Genomic DNA, 15,984 nt, shown 5'->3' on the forward strand with positions numbered 1-15,984 from the left:
AAGCTAACAACATAGCTGATATCGGGACATGTACACAACATATGTAAGTACCCCATGGTAGTTTTAGTATGATCAATCAGTCAAGTTAGGTTCAATTGTGTTTGATCCTTGTGTAAATGTGTAGAAGCTTAGGAGCATAAGAAGTCGAGCGGAAGACGCAACTAGTGAGAATGATAGCATGGGAAAGGAGCTGACAGACTTGGTGCATCCAAGGGACAAGGTGCTATGGAAAAGTACACCAGTGGACGAGAAGGAGTGCGCGATGTATGAGAGATGAGAAGCAAAGAAGGAAGTCTGCTCGAGGAGAAGGTCGAAATTGAGTTTGGGTGAGCTCAACTCCAATTGACCGAAACATCACTCACGCGAAGAAGATCAATAAGGAGCTGATTTGCCTTAGGAAAGGCGCCTTCAATGGCTTGGAAGGCACCTTACATGAATAGTATCGAAGGTGCCTTCCAGCCTGTTGAAAGTGCCTTTAGATGACCATTGGCCGAAGATAAAGTTTTATCTTCGGCAATAAAACTTGTCTGAATGAAGGATCCTTGAACCTAATTGAAGGCGTCATCTAGCTTCGAATAAAGTTTTCCAGAGGCTATAAAAAGACCCCTGGAGTTAGGAAATAGAAAACAACTTCTGTATTCAATTTCTAGCTAATACTTGAGCTTTTCAAAGAGTGTAAGAAACTTCTCCGCCTTCAACAAAGGAGATATTTTTAGTAGAGCTTTCAACTGTCTTGGATTAACAACTGTCTAGGTTGTAACCAAGTAAAAAATCTCTACCTCTTTTATTTTATGTTATTTATTTATTTTATGTTAGTTATCTAATATTTATGTCCTTGCTAAGTTCCAAGAAAGAGAAATTTCTAACTCTTTTTTCAGGCTATTCACCCCCTCTAGCCGACCATACCGGGACCAACAAGTGATATCAGAGAAAGAATGTTTCAGAAGAACTAACCGTCGACCAAAGCAATGAAATCGATGGCTAGACCAAGCATCAACCTGCCAAAGTTCGAGGAGAAATGTTGAATGAAGGTATTTTTATTAACTGATTTTGAAATTATTTTAGTAATAAAATACGGTTTTGTAGCTCCTAAGAATCAACAAGGAGAAGAGAAAGAATAAAATCAATGGACGAAGAAGGAAGAAAGTGACTTCGTATCCAATAGCAGAGCGGAATATCACTTACTAAGTGTATTACCGTCTCAAGAAGTCAACCATATCTGAAGTTATTCCTCAGCCAAAGAACTCTGGAAAAAATTCCTAGAGCTCCATGAAGGCACATCCAAAGTGAAGCTTGCACGACAAGACATTCTTTGGAATTAACTAATAAACATCTGTTTGGAAAAAAGTGAGAAGGTAACCCAACTACATGTGAAGAACAAGGAGCTAATCACAGGACTAGTCAACCTCGGTGAAATGGTAACCAATTGAAACCCAGTCCATTACGCGCTCAACGCTTTTTCCAAAACCCCAGAATTGACTTCGATCATAGACGCCTACTACATCTCTAAGGACTTAGAGGCAAATACCTTAGAAGAATTATTTTCAACTTTAGAATTACATGAATCTAGATGTGCAGGGACAAGTAAAGAGTCAAGTTAGAACCTAGCACTAAGAGCCAGTAAGAAAGAAGAAGCCGATACAAAGCAAGAAGCTTATGTGATAAGAAAATTTAAAAAGTTTTTTAAATCTAACAAATTTAAAGAAATGCATAACAAAAAAAATCCAAGAAACAAAAGAAAGGTTCGATGCTATTATTGCCAAAAAGGACACATAAAGGAAGATTGTCTAGAGCTCAAGAAGGAGAAAGATAAAGGGCTAAGGTGAAACAAGCACAATAATCTCAAAGCCACTTGGGATGAAAGTTCGTCATCCGAGTCAAAAATAGAAGCATATGCTAGACTAGCACTGATGGCTAGTCACAAAGAACAAATCAACTTAGAAGCTAGCATCAATGAAGGAAGATCCACATCAGATGAATGCAATGATGTAAGGGAAGAATCTAGCTTCAGATCCGACATGGTAAGTGAGGTATGTCTCTTACATGTTGATCAATTATATTTGGATATAAGGTTCATGTCTAAGTCAATGTGTAAATTGAAAACTAATTGAAAACTTGAAAAAGGGAAATTTAGAAATAAAAATAATCTTAGCAAAATCATGTTTAATATAGGATTTTGACAAATTGAAAATTGAAAATGCTAAGTTGAAAGAATAAATAGAAAATTTTGAAAATAGTGCATGTTTAAATTTTGCTACTTTAAATTTTTAAAATTATCAAGAACTAAATTGGTATTATAGATTCCATAAGGGTCAAATCAGAAAAGTAATAAAAAGTATATTCTAAGAAAAATTTTATTAATACAGTAGGTAGGAAACTATATTAGGTTCCAAAATCATGCCTAGATTAAATCTTTATGCATGTTTTTATTTTTTTTATATTTCTAAAATTTGTCTCACTTTTTCAAATAAATTTTTGCATCATTTCTGTTCTAAATTAATTAGATCATGTTGTTTTCAAGAAAAATAATATCATTACTTATCTGAAGTAAAATTTTCAAAAATTTTTGACCAATTTATTATTTTTTATGAATATTTTTAACAAACTATGTATTTATTAAATTAAAATTATTTTTTAAAGGTATTTTTGAAAAATTTATTTTTTTTACATAAAATATCATGTCCTCTATTACAGAAAATTATTTCAAAAATTTTTAATTGTTATTTAATTTTCTATAAATTTTTTACCAAACTATTAATTTTTAATATTAAAAATTTTCAAAAGTCAATATTTAAAAAATTAATTTTTATAAAATATAATTTTGGTTTTACATACTGAGAAAAAGTTACAAGAATTTTTGAGCTAAAACTCTATTTTTTTTTATTTCTTTTCTAAATAAATCTCTCTTTATACAAAAATTTATTAAGACTTAGATTAATTTTGTTAATTCTTTAAAATTTTATCACTATTTAAGATAAGTATGTTTAAAAGTTATAAAAAATTTTCAAAGTTTTTCAGTGATTAAAATTAATTTTAAAATTATTTCTTCTAAAATTAGTTTTTAAATCACAAAAAATCAGTTTTCTAAAAAATAATTTCCAGATTTTTTTTTTAGTGTTAGTCGCTATTTTTGTAACTCTTAGAATTTTTACCCCTATTTTTAATGTAATCAAAGAGAGACATTTATAAATTAAGTCTAGGGGGAGGTAACATTTTGCACATTAATTTGTTTATTTGCATTTTTAATGCTTAAATTTACTTTACTATGTTTTTTCCCTAACTTAAATTGGGTTGCTCACATAAAAAAAGAGAAAATTGTAAGTACTTCATGGTAGTTTTGGTGTGATCAACTAAGTCAAGTTAGGTTATGTTGTTTTTGATCCTTATGTGTAAGTATATAGGATCTTAGGAACATAAGAAGTCAAGAGAAAGACACAGCTAGTGAAAAGGATAACATGGAAAAGAAGTTGATGGGTTCGGTGCATCCGAGGGACGAGGTGTTGCGGAAGAGTACACTGGTGAATGAGAAGGATGTACGCGACGTTCAAGAGACGAGAAGTTGAGAAGGAAGTCTGCTCGAAGAGAATGTCGGAGCTAGGTTCGGGTGAGCTCAACTTCGGTTGATCGGAGCATCACCCACGTGAAGAAGATCAACTAAGGAGCTAATCTGCCTTAGGGTACGCGTCTTCAATGGCTTGGAAGGTGCCTTTCATGAACAGTGTCGAAGGAGTCTTCAGATGATCGTTGGTCGAAGATAAAGTTTTATCTTCGGCGATAAAACTTTTCTAATTGAAGGCGCCTTGAACCTAATTAAAGGCACCTTCCAGTTTTAGATAAAATTTTCCATAGGCTATAAAAATTCCCCTAGAATAAGGAAATAGACAACAATTTTTGTATTTAATTCCTAACTAATACCTGAGCTTTTGAAAAGTATAAGAAGCTTCTTTGCCTTCAACAAAGGAGATATTTTTAGTGGAGCTCTCCAACTATCTTAGATTAATAACCACCTACGTTGTAATCAAGTAGAAATTTTTGACTCTTTTATTTTATGTTGTTCATTTATGTTAGTTAGTTATCTAATATTTGTGTCCTTGCAAAGTTCTAAGCAAGAGAAATTTCTAACTTTTTTTTAGGCTATTCACCCCCCTCTATCCAGCCACATAGGACCAACAACATAATATACATTAAACTACCAATAGCACTGGAATACGATTTTTTATTTATCTAAGCTATTTGCTCAGGAGTTTTGAGACTCATACTATTGTTCAAAATAGTACCTTTCACAATAGATGTATGTTCTACGTTGCAATTAGACATGCTGAAATGTTGTAACATCCTATTTATATAAGACTCTTGTGATGGACCTAAAAGTCTTTTTGAACGATCTCTAATGATCTTTACCCCTAAAATATACTCAGCTTCTCCCATATTCGTTGTATCAAATTATAATAACAACCACGTCTTAATTTCATTCACATACCCTATATCATTTCTAGCTATCAGTATATCATCAATATATAATGATAAAATGACATACTTTCCATTTTTTTCTTTTTAGGAAAACGCAATGATCCTCATTGATCATCTCGAAATCATAAGATAAAACAACTTCGTTAAATCTTATGTTCCATTGTCTTGACGCTTGCTTTAGTCCATATATAGATTTTTTAAGTCTACATACTTTCTTCTCTTGACCTTCAGTAATGAAATCTTTTGGTTGAACCATATAGATTTCCTTGTCAAGCTTACCATTAAGGAAAGTGGTTTTTACATCCATTTGATGTAATTCTAAGTCATAATGTGTCAGAAAGGCCAAAATAACTCGTATTAACACAAATTCACTACAGAAGAAAATGTCTCTTCAAAGTCAATGCCCTCTAATTGGATAAACCCTTTTACAACCAAACGAGCCTTGTATCTGTAATCGATCCATCATCTTTTCTCTTTATCTTGAGAATCCACTTATTCCCAATAGCCTTTCGACCCGAATGAAGATTGACTAAGTCCCAATCATGATGTTGATTCATAAACTCCATCTCTTCAACCATAGCCGCTTTCCACTTTTCTCTAACTCTACATCCCAATGCTTCCTCAATAGATTGAGGTTCATCATCGTTAACTGGGAATGCCATCAATGCCTCATTCTCAATATCAAACATCTTCTTACGTTTGTTTTTACGAACACTTCTTTGTAAGTTGGGTTGTTGAGAAGTCAACTCATAACTTGGCATATCACTCTCACTCGGTTAACTAGACTCGGCAACCCTTTTGATACATCTCTTCTTGATAATATCTCATCCTCCTCAAATAGAGGAACACTTTTATCAACATCACCTCTGGTTGGGAACTCTATTTTGAGAAAAGTTGCATCTCTCGAATCTATTTCGGAGATGGTTACATCTAGTTGTTTATTTATGAAAACATAATCTTTAGAGGTCTCATGATATCTAATAAAGATACATTTCTTACCCCTAGATCTCAGTTTTTTTATACTTGTGAGAACTATCATGAACATAAGTAGTTGACCCCCAGGTTCTCAGATTACCCAAATTTGATTTTCTGCCTGTCCAACATTCATATGGGGTAGATGAAACTGACTTTGAAGATACTTTGTTAAGTATATTAACCTCAGTAATAATGCATCTTCCCAATAGAAGATCGGCAAATTAACCTGTGCCATCATACACCTAGCCATTTTAAGAAAATTCATATTTTCTTCTTTCGGTAATCCCATTTTGTTGTGGAGTTTTAGGGATTGTTAGCTGTCTAATAATCCCTCTATCATTATATATTGTCTTGAATATATCAGACAAATATTCCCCCTATGGTCAATGCATAAGGTCTTAATCTTATGTTCCGTTTAATTCTTAACTTCGTTCATATAACTAATGAAATAATCTAATGCTTCAGATTTTTGAGAAATCAAATATACCTGACTGAAATGAGGGAGATCATCAATAAATTTAATAAAATACGAAGCTCAATGTCTAGCTTTCACATTCATTAGACCACAAATATCCAAATGAATTAATTGCAGTGGTGATTTAGTTCTAATAGCCTTATCAAATGGTTTCCTAGTTGCTTTTCCAGCAAGACAATACTCACATATAGACAAGTAAATCTTAGCCCGAGTGCTAAATAGACCCTCTCTAGCCAACTGATTCATACGTTCTTGTCATATGTGACATAATCTAGCATGACAAACCTCATCAGTTATATATGTATAACTAATTAGAGTAATATTTGAAAAATAACCCTCAATAGCATGATTGATATCTGGTTCTACATCAAGAACCATAAAATCATTTGTTAAACAAAACTATATCCGATTGACATTGAGTAAATCTTAAGTTCAACACACTGGCTATAAAAATTAATACAATACCCTAAATCAAGAAGACGTGTAACGAAAACAAGATTCTGTCGAATTTAGGAGCATACAGGATATCATGTATAAACAAATCACTACTACCACAGACGTTGAGTTTGCAAGTGTCAACTTCTTTGACTTCAACTCTTGCATCGTTTCTTACATACATTCATTTGCTGCCAGCTGGTACCCGATGATACTCTACAAATGTAACTTGGTCCCGAGCTACATGGTTGGTTTCTCCTGAATCTATAATCTATAAAGGATAAGAATAGTTAATAACATTGAGCTAGCAACAAAATGCTCAGGAAAAAAAGACACACTTGGATTTACCTTTTTCGGCTCAGTTCACTCCCGAGCTAAGTGACCCTTCTTGTCGCAGTTAAAACAAGTCAACTTACTTTTAGGTTTCATTCCTGTCTTCTTTCCTTTCTTCTTGATTGGGACCTATCTCACAATAGCAGTTCCTATCTTCTTTCCCTTCCCCTGCTTGAACCATTTCTTTTTCTTGGATATAGATGATCCAACAAGACCGACAGCTACATTGGCCATTCCAGACATCCTTGCGAATTCTACTCTCTCTGCCTCCAATTCTACATGGTGTGAGATGTCAGTGAAAACCTTGATACTCCCACTGTGAATTAGGATTTGCGTCATGGTCTCTCAAGAACATAGAAGGGAACGAATAACTACTTGAACCTGTTGTTCATTGGTCAACTAATGATCAGCAGTTTTAAACTCCCGAATCATGTTTGACATCTTCCTGAGGTGTTGAACCATTAAAATATTCAAACACTTTTTGTAATTGTCGAACTTGATCGTCAGCTATCGAAGCTTGCTCAGACTTACTCCACTGTATTTCTCCTTAAGGGTTACCCAGATTGCATGAGCCGTAAGATATGACTCATACTCAAAAACTAGATCATCAATCATTGAACTAATCAATATACCCTATGCAATGAAGTACTTTTTTCTTCCATGCCTTATAAGCATCAAGATATCGTCTATTCTGTGCAGTGAGACCATCTACAAGTTCTACCATAACTCGATTTACAACCTCCAAAACTTCTTGTTCCTCAAGTACATACTATATCCTGAGGTATCAGATTTTATAGTCATCTCCATTAAGTTGCTCTCCCTTATTGAGTTTAGCTATGATATTTTTAGTTACCATGATTTAATATAAATAAACATATTATTTAGTATTCAGTGTAATTTATATGCATGTAATTTATGATTGACTTAATATTAATTTAAGTTAGTTTACAAAATCAAGTGATAACAACATTTCCACTCAGCATTCGTATGACCAATCAAATCAACATTGATCAATACTATTACACACACCCCAATAAATGAACTAATCATTTTTAAGTTTGTTGACACAACATAACTTTTCATAAAATAACTCTGTTCATACATAACGATAAAATTTATTACACGGCTCAATGGACTTTACTATTCATATATAACGACAGTAACAATAAAAGAACTCTAACCCACTAGGACAAACACTAATGCAGTGGTCAAGTCAACCCCTTTAACTTGAACTCATTTGCGGCAATCTTAGGTAGGAGATCTTCTAGATTCTCCTTCGGATTCACAATCGAATCCTCTTCTAGATCTTCCTAAAACTCTTCAGAATCCTCTTCAGACTCTTCAAGATCCTTTTCATCCATATAGTGAAGTAGTTTCTCACATAACTCTGAATATGTGATGCGCCTTTAATGGTGCCCCAATACATAGTCTGCTACCATCTTGGGATACACCAACAATGAACTCATCATAGCTTAGATCCTATAATTATCCAGGACTATAAACTCTTCCCGCTCGAGTTTCCAGAATAATCTATCGAGTCATTCAATGTGTCCGTCGAATCCATAAACAGAGTTATACTCGATCTTCTGAATCTGCTCTCGTAGCTCATTCCATTGCACTTTGCGACGAGTTAAGGTGGTAATCATCTGTGTTATCTGTAAATTGAAATTAAATAAGTCAATACAAAATCAACTAACCAGTACAAAATGGACTTTATTAAATTTATGTAGGTATAGAACCAATATTATTAATCAAGAAAAATAAATCTTCTCGATTTTTAGGAATCTAAATCGACTAACCCAATTTATTCAATCCAATCTGATTAGGAAATCAAATCTTGAACTTGTCCATTGTCCTTATTAGAACTAAGCAAATTGGATAGAAACCTTTTATACCTATGTTTTGTTATTGTTTAATCTAAACTCATTTGAGTCAATCTCAAACTTATTGATTAAACTCAAGTCCATTGATCAAACTAATACCTATCAGTTTAAATCTGACCCATTAGAACAAATCTAATCCATTTGATCAAATTACCTAATAGAATAAATCTGGTCATTTGATCATATCTTATTTAAGTCCAATTATTCAAAATAACCCAAATTGTTTGGGATTTAGATCAAATTGATTCATTTAAACTAATTAATAGGTTGAAAAAGATCAAAATCTAATTGAACCCAATAATTTAAATTAAATATGGGTCTCATTGGACCAATCTGAATCAAATCCATTTGACTTGAACCAACTGGTTCAAGAGAAGAAGAAAAATTAAATTTGCTGTTTATTTTTTTCTTTTTTCCTTCACGTGAGAAAACACTCACGTTTTTTTTATAATTTTGATTTTCTAAAATCAAAAATACAATAGAAAAAAACACGTTATTTATTTTTCTAAACCACCAAACCCACTAGTGCTTTGAGGACAGATTCTCTGGACCATATTTATCATCTAGAGGATAGACCATTTCATTCATTGGTCCATTTGAATGGATCTCACTTGTTAAACAGGTAGGCTCCATTCAAAAGGACTAATTAGCCTTTGTGGCCCATCTTTTGGACCGCATTTTGCGGTCCAGAGGATCCCGTCTGCTAGCGTTGTTTCTTTCGTCACAATTTGCACGCCACCTCAATTGTGTAACCACGACAGATATGGTCAACGACCATGACAGTCAATCTTTGGTCTATTAGGGTGGTCGCCAGTCCTTTCTTGCACCAGACGTCGGTTGCCAATGGTCCGACATGATTGGCGGCACACAACACAGCCGCCGGCACGTGATTCGATTGCTAGTTCACGCGGAAATTGTTCGCGAGCCATTCAGAAGGAAAATTGCCGACATGAAGTCCTAATTTCCCAACGAAATAATACAGATTATTTTCATGCTTTCACAACTTATGCTTTGATACCAATGTAGGAACTAAAGCATGAAAATAAGAATACTGAAATTCTTAATCTGTAAAAACTTATAGTGATCTTCTGAAGTAAGCGGTCTCATGAAAACAAAGAATAAATCGCTTGCTTGCTCGTTAAAAGAGCGATCACAAAATCGAAAAACCCTTACAAATACACAAACCAAATTCTATAACTTTTTGGATGTTCTTCTTTTTCGGTGAAAATGAATCTCACATTCTAAACCCCTTTCTCAAACCACCCTTGGACACTCTCTTTATAATGGGAATTATCCTAAGATGAAAGAGACATTTTGTCCTAAAGAAAGTGGGCATGTTCTCATTTACTACAATCAGTGTCGGCTCAAGGCAAAGACATAGGCCATTATAACTTATGCCTAGGATCCCAATAAAATTGGAACCTCTAATTTTATATATATATATATATATATATAATTGTTCATCCTTAAATTTAGATCAATTTTTAAAAACTCAATTGATTCTTTCTAATCCACATTGATCTTTAAAAAATATACACCCTAGTAATTATCGGTAATCTCAAATCCTTTTATTCTCTTATTGATGTTTTCGTGTATTTTTTTTCTCTCTCACTAGGTGATCTTGTATCTTCCTTCCTCACAAATCATCTACCTTTAAGTATTTTTTCTCTCTTTCAGATAAGAACATAAAGTAAAAGATAAAAATATAAAGTAAGGATTTTTATTCATTTAATTTGATGTAAAACAGGAAAACATCAAATTGATTCCGGATATTAAAAACACATTATTCAATCTGTGAATTATATATTTGTTATTAATATTAAAAATAAAAATTCAAAAGAATTAATTGAAAATTTAAATAAAAAATCACTTAAATTTTAAAATAATACTTTAGAGAAAATATAAATAATAAATTTAAATTAAAATCAATACTTGATATATTAAAAAATATTTTTTTAGTGCACGAATAACTTATAGAATACTACTAATAATATTTGTTAATATAAAATCACCGGAAAAAAGTTTTTAAAATTGAAATTAATAAAATTTTATTTATGTTCAATAATATCTCATAAAAAATAAATAATTTAATAATTTTATCCATGGAAAAAAAATATTATCAAACTTAAATATAAAATTTTAATTAGTTTTTTTCTTCTAATTAAAAAAATTTTAAAAATAAATTTTATATAAAATAAAATAGAAAAAAAATAAAAATTTACCTAGGCCTCCGAACCGGTTGAGATGGCGCTGCCTACAATCAACCTCGCTAATCATGGGAGACAATGTGGCAGGTTATAGAGGCGACAAAGATTGTGGGGCTTAAAGAGTTGGTGAACTTGGTAAACTAGCCTTATCGATCTTCATTGTTTGGTAAAGTTTGAATAGACCTTGCATTAGAACAGGACTCTAGGGACAATGAGAAGGGAGAAGGACTTGAACTTCCATCTTCTTGTCGTAAACGTATGCATGTTAGCTCCCAAGGGCGTACCACAGTTAGTTCCTAGCTAGGAGATAGACTTCTTCCTTTGGGAACAAGTTCAATATAATTGGTGGGCTGAGGCCACAAAATGCCCTCTCTCTTGAGGGTCTATGCCTAGTTAATTTATCTATCTATATCTTACTATAGAGCAAATTATATTGGACACTTTAAGTGAGTCAAATCATCTTTTCTCCATCAAGATATTATATTAATAATGTAATTTGCTATATATAAGGAAAATATATAATGAGAGAGAGATTTAAATTTATTTATTTATTTATTTTAATATGGACAAGGCCATAGCATGCATGTGACATGCGCAACCAAAGACGCAAGAAAACATGTAATCCTGTGAAAATTTTATATAGTTTTTCTAGAGTTCAATAGGAAGGCAATTGATGAGATATACTCTTGTGATAACAACATTATCCTAAATTCTCGTAAGATAAGTACATGATGCAAAAGGGCCACAGGATAATTTCTACTATACACAAACATTTCTATTCTATGGATTCATTTTACTCTCGAATACCAGAACAAGAGACTCGATAAATAAAACAAGATCGAGTTAATATGTCGGTGAAGAAATTGATATTTGGCTCCCTAGTTAAAGTAGAGATAGACAATTTTGAGGCTAAAGTAGCATTCCATGTCTTTGAAATTGTAAAAAATATGTCAAAGCTATTAATTTTTCCATAGGAAATAACAAGGTATATTTTCAAAAATGATCAAAGTAATATAATAAAAAAAAATCTTAACTGAAAAAAAAGAGCCGCAAATATATATAAGAGTGATTAATTTGTAATAAAAAAAAGTAGATACATATGAATAGATGAAACAAAAGGTAAATTATAAATTTTGATATTGCAAGTAAAATAAGTGGAGGCCAAGGCAAAGTTGGAAAATCATAGTTAAATTGATAATTTGTTCAATAAGACAAAGAGAATGGCAACCAATACGTGCATGCTAGCAAGGGCGGAGGCACATTCAAGCCTACCCGGGTTATAGCTCCGGCTGATGGAGTTTAGAAAGGAATAAATTCAGTTTTATAGTGGGGAAAAAGGAAAAACTGTGAGAGCAGCCCGGAGTCGAGGCGTCGGCGTCTAAGCTGATAGCCCACAGCAAGGGATCATCCCGGGTAGATCACCCAAAGACTTAGGTTGTTGATATGTTCATCAACGAGAGCAATAGTAAAAGAACATTAGATGTGGCAAACTGATCATGTCTAGTTTTCATCCAAAGAAGAGTAGTTTTTGTTGCTCAATCTTTCAAAAACATTCATGAGGATGAAATTCATAAAAAGATATCCTTATCAAGAGTGATTCAGTGAACATAAAGAAAGTTTTCAATAGTAGTAATAGATAGAACATACATAAAGGATATTTATTATGTGAAAAGTAAATCGTTATCTACTTGTCAAATGTTGAACATTGGAGCGAGTCTACTTGTCACATTTCATCGTTATCTACTTGTCAAATGTTGAACATAAAGATAATGTATGTGAACATACATCGATCGAAAATATGGGTTTATATAAGGTGAGAAATGCGCAAAGCTAAATCGTTATCTACTTGTCAAATGTTGAATCAATGAAAGTGTTTTTCCATAATCTAGCATGATCATATAATAAGAAGCACTAGATGAGTGAGTCTTCGATCGATGAAGAGCAATGGCGGTAAAAAGTGCTTAGCTGGTTATCAAGAGAAAGAGATTGGAGCTCAAGATAAGGATATAAATCCACCAATATTGAAATTTGGATCAAAAGTTTTGTAGTATTCATGGGCAAAGTGTTCGATACTAAAGTGGATATATATGACATCTTCCTTGACTCCATACTCATCTTTATCCTCCTCTACTTCTTACTCCTTGATTGCTTCAGTCTACTCTATGGGGTGATTTAGGATTATTGCTAAATTATGTGTAGTGAAGGAAAATAGGTTTTAAATTTCCTTCGAGATTGAGGTAGTAGAAAATGATCATTTATAGGAGTACATAATTTTGGCTCTTGAGGAAGTCATCCGAAATGAACAACGGGCTAGGTAGCACAATGTCAGTATTTGGTCATGCAACCCTTGAATCAAGGATTGTGTGCGCTAGAACAACCAGTGTTGGAGGAGAAGGAGAAGAAACCATTGTTGTGAGTGGAGATGTGTTAGGATCAACACTTCAATGCTAGAAAACAACAACCATAGAAAAGAGAAATAAATTTTATTATTCCATAGTACAAAATTTATAGATTTCAACAATCATAAGTATGACATAGGACATTATATCCTTCGTAAGCTTGATAAATAATATAATGTATTGTTTAATTGAATTAATCAAAATCAATCCTGCCTATTCCTATTTTACTCAGTTTGATTTTAGACTATTTCAATCAGCATCAATACTTCTCACTAAATCGCATGAAATCAAAAAGAAGAGAGATCTTTCTTAGATTCAAAAGTATCAAAGGATGAAAGATTATTACTTATGTTACCATGTAAATGTACAATAAAAAAAACATTGTTTTCCTTCACATCTTCTAAATCACAGTCCAAATGTATTTCCTAATCAATTGTTTGAAGGTACCTCAAAGAACAAGGAACATATACCTCAAAGTAAGCAAAACCCTAAGTCAAATATATTGTCTTGTGAATTGAAAGATTGATATAAATTTATCTTCTCTATCAAATTGCAAGCAACAAGTTGTTTATATAATTAAATGAATTCTATTAATTACAAACAGTACTGCTTTGCTTCACCTCCTTTTGTTTTGTCCTTTTTTTCTCAGAAAATGCTGAGACTTGAACAATTAATACATATCTACTTAAATAATAGAAATCAGAAAAGAAAACCAGAAAGATGAACACAATGAAGAATGAAATATGAGAGAAGTGATTAGATCTGACCTGAAGTACGTAGATATTGGTAGGAGTCCACTGTTTCATTTGCTGCTGCAGAAGAAGAAGAAGCTGAGGAAGATGAAGGCTTCTCTCTATTAATTGATTAAATACAAATTAGAAAGCAAATATGAATGAAACCAAACAAATTGTCGTTGATTATGCAAATCAGTAATGGAATATTGGGTGTAAATTAAACAAATTATACTTACAATTAAACATATGTAAATTAATTATTACATAGCTAGATAGGTACTTGAGGATTAGTTACTACTACACATGCTTGTGTTTCTTCCTCATAAATAGAGATCCAAATCTGAGAGCTTTCGATCTTGGTTCGTCATGGCAGACACCCCCGGCGGCGACCTCGATGGAGTTTCTTTAATAGTGGTGGACTCGGGGACGCAGTCCAAGTTGACTCCGAAGAGCCTGACTCGCTTCGGGCAGCCGGCCGACGCCACCTGTTCGCTAAAATGCCCGACAGAATTCACCCCCTGCATTTGCGCCGCCACCGGGAGTGATGGCGGCGGCAGCCCGAAGTAGCTCCACGGAGGCGGGGGGAGAGGCGGAGGGAAAGGGAAGGAGAAGCCTCGGAGGATCGGCTGGTAATTATTGTAATCATTGAGATAACAATTGTAGCTAGCACTGCGCTTCTGGCGCTTGCAGTCGATGAAGAAGAGCTGGCGGCTGCGCGCGAACGAGACGGTGTCGCCGGCAAGGAGCCCCTTCTCCTTGACGAATCGGCTCCACCCCTTGGTGATGACGTAGCTCTGGCTGCTGCTCCAGTAGGAGTAGCGGAACCGCCAGGCGCGACCGGTGCACGCGTCCTCGAAGCTCAGCAGCACCCCCTTGGTGCTCTCGCCGGCCGACGACTCCGGCACCGGGAAGTGCCTCTCCGCGTGCTGCTTCGGGATCACCAGCCGGTTCAGCTTTCCGACGTCGCTCGGCGTCACCACTTTCTCGAACATCAACTCCCTCGAGCTCCCGTCTTCTTCCATGCCAACAAGCCAAGAAGATTAGCAATCAGTGAGAAGAGAAGAAGAGGAGGAGCACAGAACTTAAAGGCCTGAAAGGTACGTGAGAGAGGGTGAGTGAGTGGAGGGGGTGAATGGGGGTGGTGGTGGGCCGGCAGGGACCATGAATGATGCATCTCATTGATCAAGCTCATGTGAGGGTCAACATGTTTTTAAACTCTCATCTGATCGACTCCATTGTTATCTTCTTTGATCCCGACAGAAATCTCACACACGGCGGTAGAAATTCGTCCCGCATTAAAGAGCGATGTCGTCGAAGTTTTCTCTTCACTTTCTTCTCGTGACATATCCGACTCTACAAAGCATCACACGCGTCGAAGGATTAGTCATTGGGAGATATCCCACGAGGTTCTTTCGACGCCTAAATCATTATCGTTGAGATCTGTTTTTCGAGAGACTCTCTCCCCTTACCTAATTTAGGGAAAGAAGTCTGAGGGGGCGTACCTACACATCTCATGTCATTGTAACCTCTATGTCCTTTTGCGTTATACTAACTGTAGTATCTCTTCTCACGCCGAAAGATTGGTCAAGTGGCAGGTCGGGAGGTCGGACAAGCCTACTCAAACTGACTTGGCAACTCTAGGTAAAACCATGTAGGTTCATCTTGCCCCCACGAGATTAGGCATGAGTCGATTCTCAGGAATTTCATCATCCTAGGTTATGCCCTCCTATTTAGAAAACCGCTGCTTACTCTAATTTATCTACATGATCTTGCTATGCATCCTGCTGAGATGAAGCCAACTGGAGACCGACCGTATCATTCTACTAAGCAAGTTGAAAGCACATACATAAAGCAACTGTTTCATGGCAGGAATTTAAGAAGGCACTGTTAAAATGACAGTATGTGACTTGATTTTCAATGAATTATATCGATTAGGGCAGAATTCAGAAGACTGATCATGCGTGAGGCTGTCCTTTTTAATATCATACGGGGAATTTATATCCATGTCTCCTGTACAAAACTCTGACCCAATGCTATTATTGTCATTGGCTCGCGCCAGTCCACAGTGCACAG

At 34.6% G+C, this 15,984-nt stretch overlaps 1 protein-coding gene across 1 annotated transcript; it reads right to left on the minus strand.

Moving 5' to 3' along the window:
* Positions 1–14,100: 14,100 nt before the first annotated feature.
* Positions 14,101–15,074, minus strand: LOC122039773 (B3 domain-containing protein Os06g0107800-like). Its single transcript, XM_042599221.1, has one exon. It carries the CDS (start codon positions 14,931–14,933, stop codon positions 14,232–14,234), a length of 702 nt encoding a protein of 233 aa, XP_042455155.1. The 5' UTR covers positions 14,934–15,074; the 3' UTR covers positions 14,101–14,231.
* Between the last annotated feature and the right edge of the window lie 910 nt (positions 15,075–15,984).

This window comes from Zingiber officinale, chromosome 2A (genome assembly GCF_018446385.1).
Source record: "Zingiber officinale cultivar Zhangliang chromosome 2A, Zo_v1.1, whole genome shotgun sequence".
In the NCBI taxonomy this organism is placed as follows: Eukaryota; Viridiplantae; Streptophyta; class Magnoliopsida; order Zingiberales; family Zingiberaceae; genus Zingiber; species Zingiber officinale.

Excerpts from the sequence above, each read along its gene's own strand:
- LOC122039773 (XM_042599221.1), bottom strand. The coding sequence starts at position 14,933 with ATGGAAGAAGACGGGAGCTCGAGGGAGTTGATGTTCGAGAAAGTGGTG.